General features: G+C 42.0%; 1 protein-coding gene across 1 annotated transcript in view; it reads right to left on the bottom strand.

Moving 5' to 3' along the window:
• Nucleotides 1990–22669, bottom strand: part of LOC106504658 — a 41804-nt gene continuing 21124 nt past the window's right edge. Inside the window, 6 exon segments of the mRNA XM_021100532.1 lie at nucleotides 1990–2106; nucleotides 2415–4630; nucleotides 4633–5341; nucleotides 5672–6091; nucleotides 6194–6923; nucleotides 6991–7210. Of these exon segments, the coding sequence (XP_020956191.1) occupies nucleotides 1990–2106; nucleotides 2415–4630; nucleotides 4633–5341; nucleotides 5672–6091; nucleotides 6194–6923; nucleotides 6991–7210 (4412 nt within the window).

The raw sequence follows: 22669 nt of genomic DNA, 5'->3' as shown, positions 1-22669 counted from the left end.
ACCGATTAATTAAGCAAGGCCCAACTGTAAGCAACAGGAGCAGTATTACTAGGGGTCCTGTTAGAGCAGAAAGCAGGGTGGTCACCCATGGGGACTTGTTGAACCATCCCTCAAACCATCCTTGGCCAGCCTCTTTTTCTTTGTGACGTTTTTCTAACCTTTCTCTGAGCTTGCTCATGGAGTCCCTGATAGCTCCTGAATGATCCACATAAAAGCAGCATTCCTCTTTTAAGGCTACACATAACCCTCCTTCTTTTAGAAATAACAGATCTAACCCCCTTCTGTTCTGTAGAACCACTTCAGATAAGGAGGTTAGGGATTCCTCCAGGTTACTGACAGATTTTTCTAGGGCTTGGAGATCTTCCGTTACAATTCGATGTAGGTTACTAAGTCCTTTCTCCAGCTGTTGTGGTCCTGTGATTAGGGCAGCCGTTCCTGTTCCCACGCCTGCAGCCACTCCCAATCCAAGCATTACAGCTAGTGTCAGGGATATGGGCTCTCTTTTTGGCCGATTATATCTATAGTCATATTCATCAAGGACTGCTTTTTCGGGATAGTAGTACACCCGGGGGACAATTTGGACCATAAAGCAAAAGTCTTTAGTTTGGTTGAAAACCAAGGTGGAAACACAAGGGGTTAATCCAGTATTACATGCCCACCACCTGTCATAACCAGGTACCAGATACTGACTCTCAGAGGTTCGATTAAAGGCTTCAGTGTGGTTACAAAGGTGTTGGTGGGATGGGGGAACCCTCCCTATGCAGGTGCCTTTTCCAGAAACCTCAGTAAGGGTAAGCTTATTTTGGGATCCCCATGTACATTGGTCTCTATGTTCCTTTGTCACATTGAATTTCCCTCCTCTAGCCATTCCCTCATAGTAAGGTGGGCCCGAAGCTAAGCAAAGCCAACAAGAAGAGGTAGCCTCTGGAGTCGTGGAGTTAAGGGCTTGAAAAGCTCCCTGGATGAGGCTAAAAAGTTTCGCCCCTGTTTTAATAGTGATGTTAGGCTCAGTGGGGACTGATCCAGAGGTTGTATTGTAATCAGAGGGGTTAGGAGATGGCCTCTGTTCTTGGATTGGAGGTCCTTGTTCGGCCAAACCCTTATTTGGTCCTATAGCAACCGGAGGTTCCATCTGAGTTTCTATTCTGAGGCGAATAGTCAGAACAGATCCTTTCTTTCTCCCAGAGCCTCCATAGTACACTATTCCCCAAGACATACCATTTACCCACTTTTGAATATTTTCTTGTTTTCCTTTTTCAGTGAAACTTATTTTTAAGTAATCTAGGTCTAACGAATGACAGCTTATTTGCTTATTTCGTACATCTTTTTGTACCCGCTGTTGCCAATCTTTCCATCTCCCATGGCCATAATTAAATTGATTATAACTGGTAGGATTGTTAACAAAAGAGTAACTTACTCTGTCTTGCTGAGAGACTGGCCATTTCCAATTCCCATCATTAGAAGTTACGCAGCTCCATTGCTTGCGAAAGAAATCCTGAGGATTTCCACAATATTCTTCATTATTTGGGGGTCCTGGGCAAACATAAAACCCGTAAGCACGGAGTACATCGGGGGGTGTGGCCTGGTCATTGAGGCCAGGGATTACTGATCGAAGGCAGACATATAACTCATGCCACCAGGTCCCTAAGGGAGCCTCCCCTTGAGTGCTGTTAATATTAATACCTGTACCGGAGTCAGTAAGTAACCAGGTGAGAGATAAGGGTTTATGGGAGTTCAGGCTGTCCACAAGGCATTTACCATTAACTTGAGGAGTTATTGACAGAGTAAGGAACCACGCGATGGAGGCGAAGCTTAAGGGGATTTTCAGTCTTTTCGGCTTTCCACCCCGAATCGGGAGGTGGCGCTGGCTTAACGTGGGATGCATGGATCCAGGTGGGGATTCCTTCGACTTTCACAGCCGTTGGTGTGGTCAAAAGTACGAGATAAGGGCCCTTCCACCGAGTCTCGAGGTTTCCTGCACGGTGGCGTCTAACATAGACTGAATCTCCAACTTGGAAGCGATGTGGAACTTGCAAGTCTCCTCCTGAGTAGGCCTCCCGGAGCTGCTTCCACGCTCGCTGCCTCACCCACTCGAGCGCCTTGAGCCTAGAGAACAAAGACTGGGAAAGCAGCACATCAGCACTATGTGCAAAGGCAATTTCTGCCAATGGGGGGGGTCCCCCGTAGAGCAATTCATAGGGGGTCAGCCCAAACTGTCCAGGGGTGTTCCTAACCCTAAAAAGCACAAAGGGCAGGAGAGCTATCCAATCATTAATGCCAGTCTCTGTGGTCAATTTGGTAAGGGTCTCTTTAATGGTTCTATTCATCCTCTCTACCTGTCCTGAGCTTTGGGGTCTGTATGCACAATGCAGTTTCCAATCAATCCCCAATATCTTGGCCAGTCCCTGACTTACCTGGGCAACGAAAGCTGGACCATTGTCTGACCCTATTACCTTAGGTATTCCAAATCTTGGAAAAACTTCCTCCAGTATTTTCTTAGCCACCACGGTTGAAGTCTCTTTCTTAGTAGGATAAGCCTCTACCCATCCTGAAAAGGTGTCTACAAAAACCAATAGGTATTTGTTTCCGTATTTAGCTGGCTTTACCTCAGTGAAGTCCACTTCCCAGTAAGCGCCTGGGTGGCTCCCCCTTAGTCTCTTTCCTGGAGGTATTCTGGAAGGATTAGCATTAACCAGCTGGCAGGGCACACAATGTTTGACCACTGAGTCAGCCACTCCTGGTAGCCTCAGAACATGATAAGGGGATGTTCTGACCAAGTGCTGCAGGTGTTTAGTTCCTAGGTGGGTTAGACGATGTATCTGTTGGACATATTCTAACCCTTCTTTGTGGGGCAGGATTTCCTTCCCATCTGAGGTATAGCAGGTCCCCTCCGGAGTTTCAGAGAACTGGTCTATCTTTTTTATCTCTTGCCAGTCTTCTAGGGTGTACGGTCGTCCGGGTTCTGGGGCTTTGGGTGTTTCTATTATAGGCAGAAGGTTAACACCCTGGGCTGCCTGCTTGGCAACCCGGTCAGCCATCTGGTTCCCTCTGGATATGGGATCTTTGGCTTTCTGATGTCCAGGACAGTGTATAATAGCTAGCCTTTTTGGCAAATGTAAGGCTTCTAATAGGCTTAGAATTTCCTCTTTGTTCTTTATTTCCCTCCCTGCTGAGGTAAGCAACACCCTTTGCTTATAGATGGCCCCGTGTACGTGTGCAGTCGCAAAGGCATACCTGCTGTCTGTATAAATGTTTATGGATTTCCCTTCGGCCAGCCACAAAGCTTGCGTGAGGGCCATGAGCTCAGCCTTTTGTGCTGAAGTTCCTTCCGGCAGGCTGCTGGCCCAGATCGTGTGGGTCCCGTCCACCACCGCCGCCCCAGCCATCCTCTTACCTTCCACCACATAGCTGCTTCCGTCAGTGAACCAGGTTAGCACTTCTCCAGTCAGCGGTATGTCTGTAAGGTCCTTGCGGACCCCAGTCTCCTCAATCAATAGTTGATGGCAATCATGAGTCACTGGTTCATCAGTCTCTTCAGGCAGAAGAGTGGCAGGGTTGAGAGCGGCTGGTGGAGCGAACGTGACCCTCTCTGTGAGAAGCAGGCTTTGATAGTGGGTCATGCGGGCGTTGGTCATCCATCGGTCTGGGGGCTGCCGAACGATGTTCTCCAACGCATGGGGGGCTATTACAGTTATATTCTGTCCCAAAGTCAATTTGTCAGCGTCCTTGACCAGTATGGCCACAGCTGCGATAGCCTTCAGGCATACGGGCCAACCACTGGCTACAGGATCGAGCTTCTTTGACAGGTAGGCAACAGGTCTCCTCCATGGTCCTAGGGTTTGGGTTAAAACTCCCCGGGCTACTCCCTTACGCTCATCCACATAAAGGGTAAAGGGTTTAGTCACGTCAGGGAGGGCCAGAGCAGGTGCGCTCAGCAGGGCCTTTTTGATAGCATCAAATGCCTTCTGGTGCTCAGGAGCCCAGGAGAATTCCCTTTTTTCTTTGGTTAGTGGGTAGAGTGGGGCTGCTAAGGTCGCAAACCCCGGGATCCACAGTCTGCAAAATCCAGCTGTCCCCAAAAACTCTCTCACTTGTTTGGCTGTGGTTGGGGCCGGTATCTGGACTACAGTTCTCTTCCGTGCCTCCGTCAGCCATCGCTGCCCGCCCCGCAAACTGTACCCCAAGTATGTTACCTCTCTCCTGCAAATCTGGGCCTTCTTAGCGGAGGCTCTGTAGCCTAGGTCAGACAATTCCAGCAGTAGTGCCTTCGTACCTTCTAAGCAGTCCTGTTTGGTGGCTCCCGCCAGAAGCAGGTCATCCACGTACTGGAGGAGGGTCACCTGGGGGTGTTGGATCCTGAAGTTGGCCAGGTCTCTGTGTAGGGCTTCATCAAAGATGGTCGGGGAGTTTTTGAACCCTTGGGGCAGTCGGGTCCAAGTGAGCTGCCTGGTTCTTCCCGCACCTGGATCTCTCCATTCGAAGGCAAAAAGTGGTTGGCTAGTGGGATGTAGTCTCAGGCAGAAGAAGGCATCCTTTAAGTCCAATACTGTATACCAGCTCCGTTGGGGTGGGAGAGCACACAAGAGGTTATAAGGGTTCGGGACTGTTGGGTGTATATCCTGCACCCGTTATTGACCTCTCTCAAGTCCTGTACTGGTCGATAGTCATTAGTCCCAGGCTTTCTAACCGGTAGCAGGGGAGTATTCCAGGGAGATTGGACAGGAACTAGGATGCCCTGTTGGATTAATCTTTGAACATGCGGCCGAATTCCTTCTCGAGCTTCTTTACTCAAGGGGTACTGTCTGACTGACACTGGTGTAGCACTGGCCTTCAGTTGAATAACCTGTGGGGGAACTTGCTTTGCCAAACCCATCCCTGCGGTTTCTGCCCAGGCTTGGGGAAACTGTTCCAACCAGAATTGTATATTTTGATCAGGCTTTACTAGGGGAGAATATAGTCGATATTCGTCATCTAATTGGAGGGTCAACACAGTGATAGGTTTGTTATTTGCAGACACTTCTGGTTTCCCTTGTTCAAAAGAAATTTGTGCTCCCATCTTGGTCAGTAAGTCTCTACCTAAGAGGGGTGCTGGGCACTCAGGTATGACCAGAAACGAGTGGGTTACCCGTCCCACTCCTAAGTCAACTGTTCTTCGGGTAGTCCATGGATACTGTTGTTGCCCTGTGGCACCCATCACCCAGGATTTTTTATCTTTTAGTTTTCCTAATGGCTGTAGTAGCACTGAATGTTTCGCTCCGGTATCAACCAGAAACTCAACTGGTTGCCCCTCCACCTTTAAAGTTACCCTGGGCTCGGGGAGGGGGTCCGAACCCCGTCTTCCCTAGTCTTTATCTTCTTCCAGAGCTAAGACCTTCAGTCCTTTGTTTCCCTTCTTGGGGCAGTCCCTTGCCCAGTGTCCTTTTTCTTTACAATATGCACATTGGTCCTTGTCGAGTGGGGTCCTATTGCCCAGGTTCCCTGACTGTCTAGGGCCTGACCTAATTTTCCTAAAATCTCTCTCTCTTTCCCTATTGCTTTTCCCTTCAACCACTGCAGCCAAGATCTTAGTCAGATTCTTCTCTTGCCGTTTATTACGTCTTTCCTCCCTTTCCTCTCTTTCTCTCTCTTTTCTTTGTTCCCTTTCTTCTTCTGTCTCCCTTTTGTAATACACTTTCTCTGCCTCCTTCACTAGATCACGTAACTCAGCCTCCTGTAACCCTTCCAGTCTCTGAAGCTTCTTTCCGATATCCAGGGCTGACTGTCCTATGAAGGCCAGGGCCACTGAGGCTTTCTGGGCCTCCGAGGTAGGATCAAAAGGGGTGAACCGCCTGAAGGCTTCCATGAGCCTCTCAAGAAAAACTGAGGGAGGTTCATTCGGTCCCTGCATCACCTCTCTTACCTTAGCCAAGTTAGTGGGCCGTCTTGAGGCGCCCTGGAGACCCGCCACCAGAGCCTGGCGATAGATTTTCAAGCTCTCCCTACCTTCAGCCGTGTTGTAGTCCCAACCGGGGCGAGTCAAGGGAAATCCCATGTCAATCTCATTTTGCAACTGCGTGGGTCGCCCGTCGGCCCCAGGAACATTTTTTCTAGCCTCTAACAGAATTCTCTCTCGCTCCTCGGTTGTGAAGAGTGTCTGCAGCAGCTGTTGACAATCATCCCAAGTAGGCTGGTGAGAGAACATAAGGGACTCCACCAACCCCGTGAGGCGTTGGGGATCCTCCGAGAAAGGGGGGTGGTTAGTTTTCCAATTATAGAGATCTGCAGAAGAAAAGGGCCAATACTGGAGGGGCTGCAATTGGCCCCCCGGTATGGGAGGGCCGTACGTGCGCAGCGGTAATGTCGCGATCTCGTCTGTCCGCTCCGGGGTGGCGCCCCTCCAGCTCCGAGTCCCTGCAGCAGGTCCCTCCACCGCCGGAGCTCCAGGAGGGGCAGAGGGTCCCCTCGCAGCACCCTGTGCCGGATAAGGGGGTGGGGGAACAGATTGGGGTTCCGGCCAAGCCGGCGGCTCCTCAATCTCGGGGTAGATATGAGGAGAGGGCTTGACTTTTTCAGCCGAGTGTTTGTTTTTCTCTCCAAGAGCCAGAATTCGGGGACCTGGCTTTCTTGGCTTATTCAGCCATGGTTTAACCCATGGCGGAGGATCCTCTGCCAAATCTTGCCACGTAAGGATATAGGGCTCCTGATCGGGATGAGAGCCGGGTCCAGTCTGAAAAATAATTGCTTTAACAGCCAGGATAATCTCAGAATTAAAGGTCCCCTCTGATGGCCATCCAACATCGAATGTCGGCCATTCAGAGACACAGAAAGTCTGCCAAGGTCCCTTCTTAACCTGAACTGACAAATTATGAGCCCTGGATTTAACTTCAGTCCAATGGTCAAGAGTCAAACTAAGAGGGGTCATCACCGTCTGTCCCATATTAAAACTGTAGACAAGGACGCACAAGACAAAGACACACAAAACAGAAACCAACAGATCCAGACACACGCGACCCGTCCGCGTCTTCCACAGGCAGGCAAAAGAGTCGGACGGCCGCGGAGGGGGAAGCTTTCGCTTCAACAACAGAACTCGGTCCTCTGACCGACGGAAGGAGACCACCAGGCGTCCCTGGCTCTCCCCACCTCCCGGGGCGTCCCCCAGGGTGGCAGCCTGTGATCCTCCTAGCACGTCTGCTGATCACAGTCCCCCAGTCCTTACGGTCTGAGAGGACAGCTGCAAACCGAAAGCGCGCATCACCGAAAACAGACACTCAGAACAGAGACGCCAGCCGACACACACACTCACACGTTCCAAAGGGGATCCCTTTACCTCCAAGTCGGTTCTCGGGTGTGAGGGGTAGTCGCGGGTTTCCCGGCCAACGCACCAAATTGAAAGGCCAGTCAAGTTAAAATCCCTCTTGTCCTGACTCGGAAGAGGCGACACCCCAAATCACTCACGAGAAGCGGTCTTGATGCAAACAGCAAGAGGATTTTTATTCCGAGCGCGCTGGGGCCCACAGTCGTACGCCACGCAGGGGTAGAGGACTGTGGCCCCGAGTGTGGAGTCGGGACAGCTTTTATGGGGTTCATAACAAAGCCCGCGCTTTTACAAACTAATCATTTTAAAATATCGCAAACCAGTCAATTCAAAACTTCGAGAGCCCGCGCTTTGTGGACCAATTAATTTTAAGTTGTTCTGGAGTTACATGTTTGTGCCTGTCTCTGGGTGGGGGAGACATATTGTCACCAAGATATATTTATCAGGATTTTCAACATTTTGTGGCACGCCCGATCTTACTGGGGTCGGTTAGGCGATTGACTTCTCCTCTTTTTGTCTTATGCAAGCAGGTTTACAGAAGCCAAACAAGCAGTTAGGAGCAGTTTCAAGAAGTTTCAAGCATAGAGGCACATACTCAGGGGCCTGTTTTTCCCCTTCCACAAAGTTTTGTACAGAGCAGAAAGCAAGCCCTAAAACAGCAAAAAGTATGATCTTTTACCTATAGGGAACAGGGTCTGGAATTCGAGGGCATTTAGAGCTTCTTATTAACTTCCTGGGTTCTGGGAGAGTCAGGTTGCATTTTCATCCTTTCACTCTCATCCCATTTACATGGCTTTTGAATTTTCATTTGTCTTAATCCCTTAGATGCTATTCTAGAGTTGAATAACAAATAATACATTTTTAAGAAAGAGAATGAATTTGAGAGGCACAGACTTAAGAAATAAGGACTTTCTCAATGAAAAACCTCTTTTAATTGTGAACTATTACTGCAAAAGAAAAATGTATCTATATTATTGTTGGCTAAGCAATAGTAAGTCTTCATCTAGAGAAGTGTGAAGTCATTCATTGCTCTAATAAGCTGAATATACATCTATAGGCATTGTCATCTTAAATGCTGATGGTAACAACGACTTCTAGAATGAAGGAAATTTCATATGTGAACATCCAGAATATAATGCATTTTGTAGAATGAGGAGGATTGTTTGTGTCTCCTCCCCTAATACTGTTTTGCATACTTACAGTCCCTTTGCCTGAAGGAGAGTCTCTTCATACAGTTTGTTTATTTATTTATTTATTTATTTATTTTTTCTCATTTATTTATACATATATTTTTCTACAGTACAGCATGGTGACCCAGTTACACATACATGTACACATTCTATTTTCTCACATTATCATGCTCCATCTTAAGTGACTAGACAGAGTTTCCAGTGCTACACAGAGGGATCCCATTGCTAATCCATCCCAAAGGCAACATTCTGCATCTATTTACCCTAAGCTCACAGTCCCTCCCAGTCCTTCCCCTTCCCCCTTGGCAACCACAAGTCTATTCTGCAAGTCCATGATTTTCTTTTCTGTGGAAAGATTCCTTTGTGTCATATATTAGATTCCAGATATAAGTGATACTGTATGGTATTTGTCTTTGTCTTTATGACTTACTTGACTCAGGATGACAGTTTCTACTTCCATTCATGTTGATGCAAATGGCATTATTTTGTTCTTTTTTATGGCTGAGTAGTATTCCATTGTGCATATTTACCACATCTTTGAATCCAGTCATCTATCAGTGGACATTGGAGTTGATTCCATGTCTTGGCTATTGTGAATATTGCTGCAAAGAACATTCGGGTGCATGTGTCTCTTTTAAGGAAAGTTTTGTCTGGATATATGCCAAAGAATGGGATTGCTGAGTCATATAGTAGTTCTGCGAATAGATTTCTAAGATACCTCCATACAGTTCTCCATAGTGGTTGTACCAGCTTGCATTCCCACCAACAGTGCAAGAGGGTTCCCTTTTCTCCACACCCCCTCCAGCACTTGTTATTCGTGGACTTATTAATGATGGCCATCCTGACTTGTGTGAGGTGGTATCTCATGGTAGTTTTGATTTGCATTTCTCAAATAATCAGGGATGTTGAGCATTGTTTCAAGTGCTTGTTGGCCATTTGTATATCTTCCTTGGAGAAATGTCTATTCAGATCTTTTGCCTATTTTTCCATTGGGTTGTTGGCTTTTTTGCTGTTGAGTTGTATAAGTTGTTTGTATATTTTAGAGATTAGGCCCTTGTCAGTTGATTCATTTGAAACTATTTTCTCCCATTCTGTAAGTTTTTTTTTTTTTTCTTTTGGTTTCCTTTGATGTGCAAAATCTTATCAGTTTGATTAGGTCCCATTTGTTTATTTTTGCTTTTATTTATGTTGCTTTGGGAGACTGACCTGAGAAAACATTTGTAAGGTTGATGTCAGATAATGTTTTGCATATGTTCTCTTCCAGAAGTTTGATGACGTCTTGTCTTATATTTAAGTCTTTCAGCCATTTTGAGTTTATTTTTGTGCATGGTGTGAGGGTGTGTTCTAGTTTCATTGATTTGCATGCAGCTGTCCAGGTTTCCCAGCAATACTTGCTGAAAAGACTGCCTTTTTCCAATTTTATATTCTTGCCTCCTTTGTCAAAGATTAATTGACCAAACATCTTGGGTTTATTTCCGGGTTCTCTACTTTTTTCCATTGGTCTGTCTGTTTTGGTACAAGTACTACACTCTTGATTACTGTGGCTTCGTAATATTGCCTAAAGCCAACTGAATCCATACCCTTTTAAACTTGATCCTTAGGACTTAGAAAGCAAGTTCACTTTTTACAAAACACTAGGGCATGAATAAAATTCAGCTAAGCTCTTTGCCACTTTAAAACAAGCATCTTTTCATGTACCTACTGACAATTTGTATGTCTTCTTTGGAAACACATCTATTAAGTCCTACTGCCTTTTTTTTTTTTTTTTTAATATATTGTCTCCTATTTCATATGTTGCCTTTTAGTTTGTTGATTCTTTCTTTTGTTGTAAAAAGCTTTTTGGTTTGATGTTATCTCACTTATTGATTTGTAATTTTGATGTCCTACCCAAAAATTTTTTTTAAGACTAATGTCATGAATCACTTATCTGAGGTTTTCTTCTAGGAATTTTATGGTTTTAGGTATTATATTTAAGTCTTTTATCAATTTTGAGTTTGTGTGTGTGTGTGTGTGTGAGTGGCATAAGTTAGGGTTTTAATTTTATTCTTCCATGGGTGATTATTCAGATTTTCCAACACCATTGAGTATTCTTGGCTCCCTTATCAAATATTAATTGATTGCATGTGAAAAGGCATTGCTGTGAGCTGTGGTGTAGGTTACAGATTGTAAGACAATTTTACTCCTTGCTTTCCATTTTGGGTACCTTTTGTTTCTTTTCTCTATCTCTCTTTTTTTTTTTTTCCTGATTGCTCTGGTTAGATTTACTATACCATGTTGAATAGGAATGGTGAGAGTGGGCACATTTTACTTATTCCTGACCTTAGATAACTTCTAGCATTTCAACACTGAGTATGATGTCAGTTGAGGGCTTGTTATATATGCCTTTTATTGTGTTGTGGTATGTTCCTTCTATACCCATTTTTCAGTATTTTTATCATAAAATTGTTGTATTTTTTTAAAAGTGTTTACTTCAGCTATTGAGATAATTATATTACTTTTATCTTTCATTCTATTGATATGTATCCTATGTATTTGTGTGTGTGTGTCTTTTTAGGGCTGCACCTAGCTATGAAATTTCCCAGGTTAGGGGTAGAATCATAACTGTAACTGCTGACCTACACCACAGCCACACTAATGGGAGATCTGAGCCACATTTGTGGCTTACACCACAGCTCACTGCAATGCCAGATCCTTAACCCACTGAGTGAGGCTAGAGATCAAAACCATGTACTCATGGATACTAGTTGGTTTTGTGACCACTGAGCTGTGACAGGAATTCCTGTATTCCATGTATTGATTTGTGCATGTTGAGCCATACTTACATCTGGGGATAAATCCCACTTGGTCATAGGGTATAATCTTTTTGATGTATTATTAACTTTGGATGGCTAATTTATTGAAAATATTTGTATTTACATGTATTAAGCATGTTGGTCTTTTCTTGTGTCCTTATCTGGCTTTGGTATCAGAGGAATGCTGGCCTGGTAATTTAAGTTTGGGGGTATTCTCTCCTATTGCTTTCTTTCTTTTTTTTTTTTTTTTTTTTTTTTTTTTTGGAGGAGTTTGAGCATAGGCATTGATTTTTTCCAAAGGCTTAAACTTATTTTGGAGGTAGAGGACAAACATTACTTTAATCATGAGATCAAGATTAATCATGATGATGTGCTATCATATGTACCCTTGATAAGATTCAATGTAAATGGCAATTTACTCTGTGATTTTCCTCCCTCAAATTCATAAATCAAGTAAAATTATGAGAATAACATCAGACAAATTCCAATTCAGGGACATTATTTAAAATACCTGAATAATTAACCTAAAAAATGTCAAGGTCATCCAAAATAAGAAAGGTTTCAAATTCTCACTTGTGAGAGTGACCAATGAAGTCATGATGACTAGATATAATGTGTATGTAATGAGGTTTTGAAATGGACAATAGCATTAGAGTAGAACTGAAGAAATTTGAGTATGAGCTCTATTGGTTTATTAGTTTTGACCAGTGTGCCATAGTGATTTAAGATGCTAATTAAAGAGCTGGATACGAGGTACACAGTGACTCCTTGTCTTCTCTTTCCTGTTGCTCTGTAAATCTAAAACAAAAAAAAAAAAATGAAATTTAAAATGTGTATTAAAAGTTATAGCTATAAATAACTTTCATTTTACAAATTTTAAAGTATAAAAACATAAATTATCAGAAAAGTAAATGTGAAAATAAAAATGCAGGTAATTTCATGAGTAATTAAAAATCAAGATATACTGTAAAATAAAATATGATTAAAATTCTATTTTTTTAAATATTCTATTTTTTTTCACATCTGTAGTTGTATAATGATCATAACAATCTGATTTCACAGGATTTCCATCCCACAGTCCAGGCACATCCCCCCACCCCCCAAACTGTCTCCTCCAGAGACCATAAGTTTTTCAATGTCTGTGAGTTAGCATCTGTTCTGCAAAGAAGTTCAGTCTGTCCTTTTTTCAGATTCCACATGTCAATGAAAGCATTTGATGTTGGTGTCTCATTGTATGGCTGACTTCACTTAGCATGATAGTTTCTAGGTCCATCCATGTTGCAAAAAATGCTGGTATTTCATTCTTTTTAATGGCTGAGTAATATTCCATTGTGTATATGTACCACATCTTCTGGATCCACTCCTCTGTCGATGGACATTTAGGTTGTTTCCATGTCTTGGCTATTGTAAATAGTGCTGTGATTAGAATTCTAGAATCCCATATATTTAATTGTAAATAAATATAAATGTAATGTTAAAAAGATTTTCATATTTATCTCAAAGCCAAATCCAACTTTGGGGAAGAAAGTTTTTTTCTTCCACTCTTTTGGTTCTTTGGCTGATTTAAAAATCAAATTTTCATAAGAGAGAAAAGGAGAAAAACTTTTAATTTTATGTGTACATGGGTCCCGTAAGAATATGAGACCTACATACAGCCATGAAATTTAAGCTTATATGCCCTTCTGAGCTAAGAACAAGAGGGCAGGGATCTGGGACCTCAAAGGAGAGGAAGATGATTCAGAGGAAGATGGGAAGGGCAAATATTTGGTGACCAATGTTTGCTGGCCATACAGAGACACCAGGAGGAACTGATTTTCAGGCTGTGCTGAGGTCATCCAGCTCAGCACACCTCAATCATATGCTTTGTTATTACCTCTGGTGACAGTTCTTTTCCTGGAATAGGCCCTCTGTCTAAATTCTTTCAGGCAGCCAAGGGAGAGGTAAAAATAAAAACTTCCTGAGTCTTTTGTTTCTTAAAAATAACTAGCCTGAAATAATCCTTTAACCAAGAAGAGACACTTTAGGGTGACACCAATATTTAGGATCTGACAAGAGACATTCATTACTTAAAATATAGTGACTCAGGATGATTAACTATCTGGACAAGTCTATTTAGCAAATGCAAATAAAAAGATTAGATGGTGCAAACCTGAATATTTGTCAAAGGTGAATTCAAGAAAATTAAATAAAACAAAAATGAGCACATCTTAATGCAGGATACCAATGCACAAAGGTTATAAATATCCATGCTTTAAATAACAGAGTATCAATATTCATAAATTTTAGTCTATAGAGGATATACATTGATAGAAACAGAAACTTAGTGCTAAAAAGAGCCTTTACTTCACTCTTAGTACATGATAAATCAAAATCACTCTTGATACATGACAAGTGAAAAAATGTAATACTGAAAAACTACATAGCCTTAGCTGTGATGTGATATGAATTATATTTAAATTAATGCCCAGAAAACAGTAAAATGTCTTGTTCTCAAATACCATTGGACATTTCTAAGAAGACCCTCACCAGGTCCAAATAGTACTACAAAATAATATAGGAAATGATCACTAATTAAATTGTAAAAAAAATGGAAATTAATATATAAATATTATAAAATTAAAAAAATGAATATCCTGAAAATTTAAAACTTCTTCTTAATTAGTCTTGAGTGGAGAAAGCAGGATTGAAGTGGGGGGGAGTATGTCTCCATACTCTGGACATTGACCTTGGTCAAGTTAGGGCTGAAGTGAAGGTTGGGAATGATGACAGAGTTCTAGCAGCTTCTGGACCAGACTTCCCCAAAGGCAGATATAAACTAGATCCTACTGAGCCCATTCCTGAAACCAGTCTCAAGAGAAAAGCTGTACTTAGAATTCTTTGTCTAGCTCCTTTTTTCCCCCAACTTTTATTTTTCATTTTTTTTATTATAGGTGACTAACAATGTTGTGCCAATTTCTGCTGTATGACCCAGTTATATCTATCTACTATCTATCTATCTATCTATCTATCTATCTATCTATCATCTATCTTATATGCACATATACATTCGTTTCCTCATACTATCTTCCATTATGGTCTACCTCAGGAGATTGGATATATTTTCTTATGCTATACAGTAATACTTCATTGTTTATTCATTCTAAATGTAATAGTTTGCAACTATTAACCCCAAAGTCTCCATCCATTCCACTCCCTCCCCAATACCCTTGGCAACAACAAGTCTGTTCTCTATGTCTGTGAGTCTGTTTCTGTTCTGTAGATATGTTCATCTGTGCCATATTTTAGATTACTTATGTATGTGATATCATATGGTATTTTCTTTCTCTCTTTGACTTATTTCACATAGTATGAGAATCTCTAATTTCATCCATATTGCTGCAAATGTCATTATTTCATTATTTTTATGGCTGAGTAGTATTCCACTGTATATATGTAACACGTCTTAATTCATTCATATGTTGATGGACATTTATATTGTTTTCATGTCTTGGCAATTTTGAATAGTGCTGCTATAAACATAGGGATGCATATGTCTTTTTGAATTATAGTTTTGTCTAGATATATGCCCAGGAGTGGGATAGCTAAATCACATGGTAAGTCTATGTTCAGTTTTCTGAGGAAATTCCATACTGTTTTCCACAGTGGTTGTACCAGTTTACACTCCCACTAACAGTTAGGATGGTTCCCTTTTCTGTACACCCACTCTAGCATTTGTTATTTGTAAACTTACTAATGATGGCTATCCTGACAGATGTGAAGTGATAATTCATTGTAGTTTTTATTTGCATTTCTCTAATAATTAGTGATGTTGAGCATTTTTTTTTATGTGTATCTGATTCCTTTTGAGTGATTTATCATACTCTTTGTTATAGTCATCACAAAACCAAGCCTTTAAAGTTTATTTGCCTATGGCTCTGCTTTATATATAATTAGATAAATCACAAACATTTTCAGTGCTTCAGTGTCTTCCTTCTTACCTTTAGGAGCTCATTATCTTAGTTTTATAGGGAAATAGATTTTTTCTTGAGCTCAATGCTTCATTGGGTAGAAAATTGTTTTTCCTCCATTGCTCCCATATTGATGAGACCAGAGGTAGGTTAGGGTGGTTCTTTGTGTTCCTCACTGTCAAGTCAAGACATTCTTTGTTGATAGATAGATAGATAATCATTTGAAATGCACAGCTTAATATTTCCACTCACCAGAGACAAGATGGCAGAAGAGTAGGGGGACACGCTCGCTGTCTCCCACAAACACAAAAAAAAAAAACACATCTACAGGATAAATGACTCACAGAGAACAGCAACCAATCACTGGCAGAAGAACCTAAACTCCAATAATGGCAAGAAGTTCATGACATTACTAGGTAAAACAAGAAAAAAAAGGAGAGTGAGAGAAGGTGATTCCGAGATGGATGGGCACTCCTGAAAGGGAACTGAGGAGGAGAAAGGGATCCCGCACCCCGGAAAGTCACCTACTCAGGGGAAAGATCAAATGAACTGGAGGAATCTCCAGATGCAGAGAAGAGTGTAGCAGTAAGTTGGAGTTCTGAAAAGCAGATCGAGAACCAAATGGACCATCTGAACTACAGGCACAGTCACCAAAAATTGAGACTCCTGGGTGGGGGCTGGGCACTGAGACCTCGGCTCCAGAGGTTAGTCCCTGGGAAAGGGCTGGGGGGGCAGGGTGGAACAGAGACTGCTTGGGAGGTCTAGAAACTGGTCTGTCAAGTTTTACAGGGCAGAGACTGCCTGGGAGACTAGAAAACAAAGCTGTCGCAGAGGAAGGGAGCAATACTCTAGGGGCGGGGAAGTGGAAAGCCACATCAGAGGGAACCTGGGAGAAGAGCCTGGTCTGCGCCTGTGCTGGGGAGGGGAGAGAAGAAGGGGTGGGTCCCCATAGAATACTCCCCACACCACAGCAAGCTTACTGGCCCGCTAGCTAGCTGAAAGCTGTGCTTCCCAGTGCATCCCTTCCCCCCACCCCTGCCACCCCCTACGCTCTCACCGGACCTGGGGCTGCCTGCCATCCAGGAGGGCTGGCCTCAACAATTGCCTGAAGCCTACCACCACAGGGGCTGTCCCTGCACAGGCCTGCTTGCCCTTTGGAGAGGCTACACTTCCACAGAACAGCACCAAACACCACCAGCCCCCAAGAAAAGGCCTACAGCCCAGAAAATCTAGAACAAGCCTAGCCAGGCCATGGAAAGATCTGCCTAATTCTTGGACAGTCTTTTCGAGTCGTCTAGCCCTGGGGAAGAGCCTCTTGGGTTGGCAGTGGCCCAGCTAGCCGCCCAAGCCCTCAGGGGGGTGCTGAGCTCTCGTGGATCAGCTGCATAGGACTGCCAGCTCCAGGCAGGACCCTCTGAAGCCCAGAAAAGCTACAACAAGCCTTGCTGGGCCGTGAAAAGATCAGCCTAATTCTTGGACAGTCTTTCTGAGTCAGGCTGCCCTGGGGAAGAGCCTCTTGGGTTTTCAGCAGCCCAGCTAGCTGCTCCAGCCCTCAGGGGGAGCCGCACTCCTGCAGAACAGCTGTAAGGACTGCCAGCTCCCTGCAGGACCCCCTGCAGCCCAGAAAAGCTACAACAAGCTTGGCCTGACTGTGAAAAGATCTGCCGACATTCTCAGCCCGTCCTTCTGAATTGGGCTGCCCTAGAGAAGAGCCTCTTGGGTTCTCAGTGACCCAGATAGCAGCTCCAGCCCTCAGGGTGTGCTGCACTCCTGAGGAAAAGCTGTCCAACACAACCAACCCCCTGCAAGAACCCCACAGCCTAAAAACACCAGAGCAAGCTTTGCCTGACCGAGTGAAATCTGCTACCATCGTGGTGTGGACCTCCCAGTCCTGTCTGCCCTCAGGAAGTCCTCCTTTGCTTCAAAGAGACCCTGTTAGCCTCATCAACACTCCAGAAAAACCACACTGCCCCAAAAAAGACTGACCAACAACACCAGCCCTCAGGAAATATTCCATGGCAGTAACAAGGCAAACACTGTCCAGTCACAGAGACTACAACTCCCTCAGGAGAAAGAAAACAACAAGCAAGATGAAGAAGCTGAGAAACCACCTCCAGTCAAACCAACAGGAGAACCCACCCAAAATAGTCAACAATGAAATAGATCTCTGCAGTCAGACAGACCTGGAGTTCAAAAGAGAAATAGTGAAAATACTGAAGGAATTAAGAGAAGATATGAACAGTAATGCAGATACCCTCAGAAAGGAACTATAAAATATAAGGAAGAGCCAAGAAAAACTAGAACATTCACTTGCAGAGATACAAACTGAACTAAGGGCAGTAAAAACCAGAATGAATAATGCAGAAGAATGAATCAGTGATATACAAGATAAAATAATGGAAATCACCCAATCAGGTCAGCAGACAGAAAACCAAATCAAAAAACTGGAAAGCAATATAAGAGACCTATGGGATAATATAAAGCAAGCCAATCTATGCATAATAGGAATTCCAGAAGGAGTAGAAAAAGATAAGGGAATGGAAAATACATTTGAAGAAGTTATTACTGGAAACTTCCCAAATCTAAAGGATACTGAGCTCAAGATACAGGAAGCACAGAGGGCCCCAAACAAATTGAACCCAAATAGGCCCACACCAAGACACATTATAATAAAAATGGCAAAAGTTAGTGATAAAGAGAGGATCTTAAAGGCAGCAAGAGAAAAGCAGAATGTTACCTACAAGGGAACCCCCATAAGATTATCAGCTGATTTCTCCACAGAAACTCTACAGGCCAGGGGGGAATGTCAAGAGATATTTAAAGTGCTAAAAGGAAAAAAAATATGCAACCTAGAATACTCTATCCAGCAAGAATATCATTTAAAATAGAAGGGGAAATGAAAACTTTTTCCAACAAACAAAAACTTAGAGAATACAGCAACACAAAAACCAGGCTAAAAGAAATACAGAAAGGGCTTCTCTAAACCAAAAAGAAAGGAAGGAAAGGGAAGAAAAAAGAAAAGAAAAAAAAAAAGAAGAGGAAGAACTAGGACTGAGGAAACCGCAATCAGAGAGCAGTCACTCAAATAAGCCAGCATACAGATTTAATCATGAACATGTTTCAAACAAAATGAAATTAAAAAGAAAAAATAAGAAAGTGTCATCAAAATCATAAAATGTGGGCAAGGGATGTTAGGAGGTAAATAACCCTTTTTGTTTGTTTGTATGTTTCTCTTCTTAATTTTAATATAGTAATGAAGTGTTTGAACCTACAGGACCATCAGGCTAAAACACAAGTATAGGAAGGGGTTAGCATACTTAAAAAACAGGGCAACCACAAACCAAAACCAATTATTGCATTCGCAAAAAATGAAAAAAAAAAAAAAAACTCAAGCAGGTAATAACAGCAGACAGTCCAACCAAAAAAAAAAAAAAAGAAAAAGAAAGGAAGAATGGAGAACCATAGAATCAACTGGAACATGAGGTTCAAAATGGCAATAAATAATCATCTATCAATTATCACCTTAAATGTCAATGGACTGAACGCCCCAATCAAAAGACACAGAGTGGCTGAGTGGATAAAAAGGCAAAAACTTTCAATATGCTGCCTACAAGAAACTCACCTTAGAACAAAGGATACATATAGATTGAAAGTGAAAGGGTGGGGAAAAATATTTCATGCCAATAGACATGACAGAAAAGCAGGTGTTGCAACACTCATATCAGACAAAATAGACTTTAAAACAAAAGACATAAAGAAAGACAAAGAAGGACACTACTTAATGCTTAAGGGATACATGCAAGGAGAGGATATTACTATCGTCAACATATATGCCCCAAATATAGGAGCATCCAGATACATACAACAAATATTAACAGACATAAAGGGAGATATTGATGAGAATACAATCATAGTAGGAGACCTCAATACCCCCTCACATCAATGGTCAGATCCTCTAGACAGAAAACCAATAAAGCAACAGAGATCCTAAAGGAAACAATAGAAAAGTTAGACTTAATTGATATCTTCAGGACACTACATCCAAAAAAATGAGAATACACATTCTTCTCAAGTGCACATGGAACATTCTCAAGAATTGACCACATATTGGGACACAAATCTAACCTCAATAAATTTAGGAGAATAGAAATTATCTCAAGTATCTTCTCTGACCACAATGACATGAAATTAGAAACCAACCAAGGGAAAAGGAAAGAGAAAAAACCTACTACATGGAGACTAAGCAACATGCTACTAAAAAACCAATGGGTCAATGAGGAAATCAAGAAGAAAATTAAAAAATACCATGAAACAAATGATAATGAAGACACAACCTCTCAAAATCTATGGGATGCTGCAAAAGCAGTGCTCAGAGGGAAATTTATAGCAATACAGGCCTTTCTCAAAAAAGAAGAAAGATCCCAAATTGATAATTTAACCCTCCACCTAAACGAACTAGAAAAAGAAGAACAAAAAAGTCCTAAAGTCAGCAGAAGGAAGGAAATTATAAAGATCAAAGAAGAAATCAATAAAATAGAGACTCAAAAAACAATAGAGAAAATTAATAAAACCAAGAGCTGGTTCTTTGAAAAGGTGAACAAAATTGACAAACCCCTGGCCAGACTCACTAAAAAGAGGAGAGAAAGAACTCAAATAAACAAAATTATAAATGAAAAAGGAGATACTGCACAACAGATACTGCAGAAATACAAAAAACCATAAGAGAATACTGTGAACAACTATATGGCAACAAGTTTGACAATCTGGAAGAAATGGACAATTTTCTAGAATCTTACAGCCTGCCAAAACTGAATCAAGAAGAAACAGACCAACTGAACAGACCGATCACTAGAAATGAAATTGAAGATGTCATAAAAACACTCCCTACAAATAAAGTCCAGACCAGATGGCTTCACAGGCGAATTCTATCAAACATATAAAGAGGAATTGGTGCCCATCCTCCTTAAACTCTTTCAAAAGGTTGAAGAAGAAGGAATACTCCCAAAGACATTCTATGAGGCCACCATCACCCTCATTCCAAAACCAGACAGAGATACCACCAAAAAAGAAAACTATCGCCCAATATCTTTGATGAATATAGATGCAAAAATTCTCAACAAAATCTTACCCAACCGAATCCAACAACATATCAAAAAAATCATACACCATGACCAGGTAGGGTTCATCCCAGTTTCACAAGGATGGTGCAACATATGCAAATAAATCAACATCATACACCACATTAACAAAAAAAGTCAAAAATCATATGATCATCTCAATAGACGCAGAAAAAGCATTTGACAAAGTCCAACATCCATTCATGATCAAGTCCCTCGCCAAAGTGGGTATAGAGGGAACATTCCTGAATATAATCAAAGCCCTTTATGATAAACCCACAGCAAATATAATCCTCAATGGGGAAAAACTGAAAGCCTTCTCACTCAAATCTGGAACAAGACAGGGATGCCCACTCTCACCACTGCTCTTCAACATAGTTTTGGAAGTCCTAGCCACAGCAATCAGACAAACAAGAGAAATAAAAGGCATCCATTTAGGAAGAGAAGAGATAAAACTGTAACTGTATGCAGATGACATGATACTATACCTAGAAAACCCTAAGGACTCAACCCCAAAACTCCTTGAACTGATTAATAAATTTAGCAAAGTGGCAGGATATAGGATTAACATTCAGAAGTCAGTTGCATTTCTGTATACTAACAATGAAATATTAGAAAAGGAATACAAAAACACGATACCTTTTAAAATTGCACCTCACAAAATCAAATAGCTTGGAATACACCTGACCAAAGAGGTAAAGGACCTATATGCCGAGAACTATAAAACTTTAATCAAAGAAATCAATGAAGATGTAAAGAAATGGAAAGATATTCCATGTACCTGGATTGGAAAAAATCAATATTGTGAAAATGGCCATACTACCCAAAGCAATCTACAGATTCAATGCAATCCCTATCAAAATACCCATGACATTTTTCACAGAACTAGAACAAACAATCCAAACATTTATATGGAACACAAAAGACCCAGAATTGCCAAAGCAATCCTGAGGAACAAAAACCAAGCAGGAGGCATAACTCTCCCAGACTTCAAGCAATATTACAAAGCCACAGTCATCGAAACAGTGTGGTACTGGTATCAAAACAGACAGACAGAACAATGGAACAGAATAGAGAACCCGGAAATAAACCCTGACACCTATGGTCAATTAATCTTTGACAAGGGAGGCAAGAACATAAAATGGGAAAAAGAAAGTCTATTCAGCAAGCATTGCTGGGAAACCTGGACAGCTGCATGCAAAGCAATGAAATAGAACACACCCTCACACCGTGTGCAAAAATAAACTCAAAATGGCTGAAAGACTTAAATATACGACAGGACACCCTCAAACTCCTAGAAGAAAACATAGGCAAAACACTCTCTGACATCAACATCATGAATATTTTCTCAGGTCAGTCTCCCAAAGCAATAGAAATTAGAGCAAAAATAAACCCATGGGACCTCATCAAACTGCAAAGCTTTTGCACAGCAAAGGAAACCCAAAAGAAAACAAAAAGACAACTTACAGAATGGGAGAAAATAGTTTCAAATGATGCAACTGACAAGGGCTTAATCTCTAGAATATATAAACAACTTAAACAACCCAACAGCAAAAAAGCCAATCAATCAATGGAAAAATGGGCAAAACACCTGAATAGACTGTTCTCCAAAGAAGATATATAGATGGCCAGCAAACCCATAAGAAAATGCTCAACATTGCTGATTATAAGAGAAATGCAAATCAAAACTACCACAAGATACCACCTCACACCAGTCAGAATGGCCATCATTAATAAATCCACAAAGAACAAGTGCTGGAGGGGGTGTGGAGAAAAGGGAACCCTCCTGCACTGCTGGTGGGAATGTAAACTGGTACAGCCACTATGGAGAACAGTTTGGAGATACCTTAGAAATCTATACATAGAACTTCCATATGACCCTGCAATCCCACTCTTGGGCATCTATCCGGACAAAACTCTACTTAAAAGAGACACATGCACCCGCATGTTCATTGCAGCATTATTCACAATAGCCACGACATGGACACAACCCAAATGTCCATCAACAGATGATTGGATTCAGAAGAAGTGGTATATATACACGATGGAATACTACTCAGCCATAAAAAAGAGTGACATAATGCCATTTGAAGCAACATGGATGGAACTAGAGAATCTCATCCTGAGTGAAATGAGCCAGAAAGACAAAGACAAATACCATATGATATCACTTATAACTGGAATCTAATATCCAGCACAAATGAACATCTCCTCAGAAAAGAAAATCATGGACTTGGAGAAAAGACTTGTGGCTGCCTTATGGGAGAGGGAGGGAGTGGGAGGGATCAGGTGCTTGGGCTTCGGACACAACTTAGAATAGATTTTCAAG

This window comes from Sus scrofa, chromosome 8 (assembly GCF_000003025.6).
Source record: "Sus scrofa isolate TJ Tabasco breed Duroc chromosome 8, Sscrofa11.1, whole genome shotgun sequence".
Classification (NCBI taxonomy): domain Eukaryota; kingdom Metazoa; phylum Chordata; class Mammalia; order Artiodactyla; family Suidae; genus Sus; species Sus scrofa.
The sequence above is the reverse complement of the archived record's forward strand: the minus strand, read 5'-3'. Positions and strand labels throughout refer to the sequence as shown.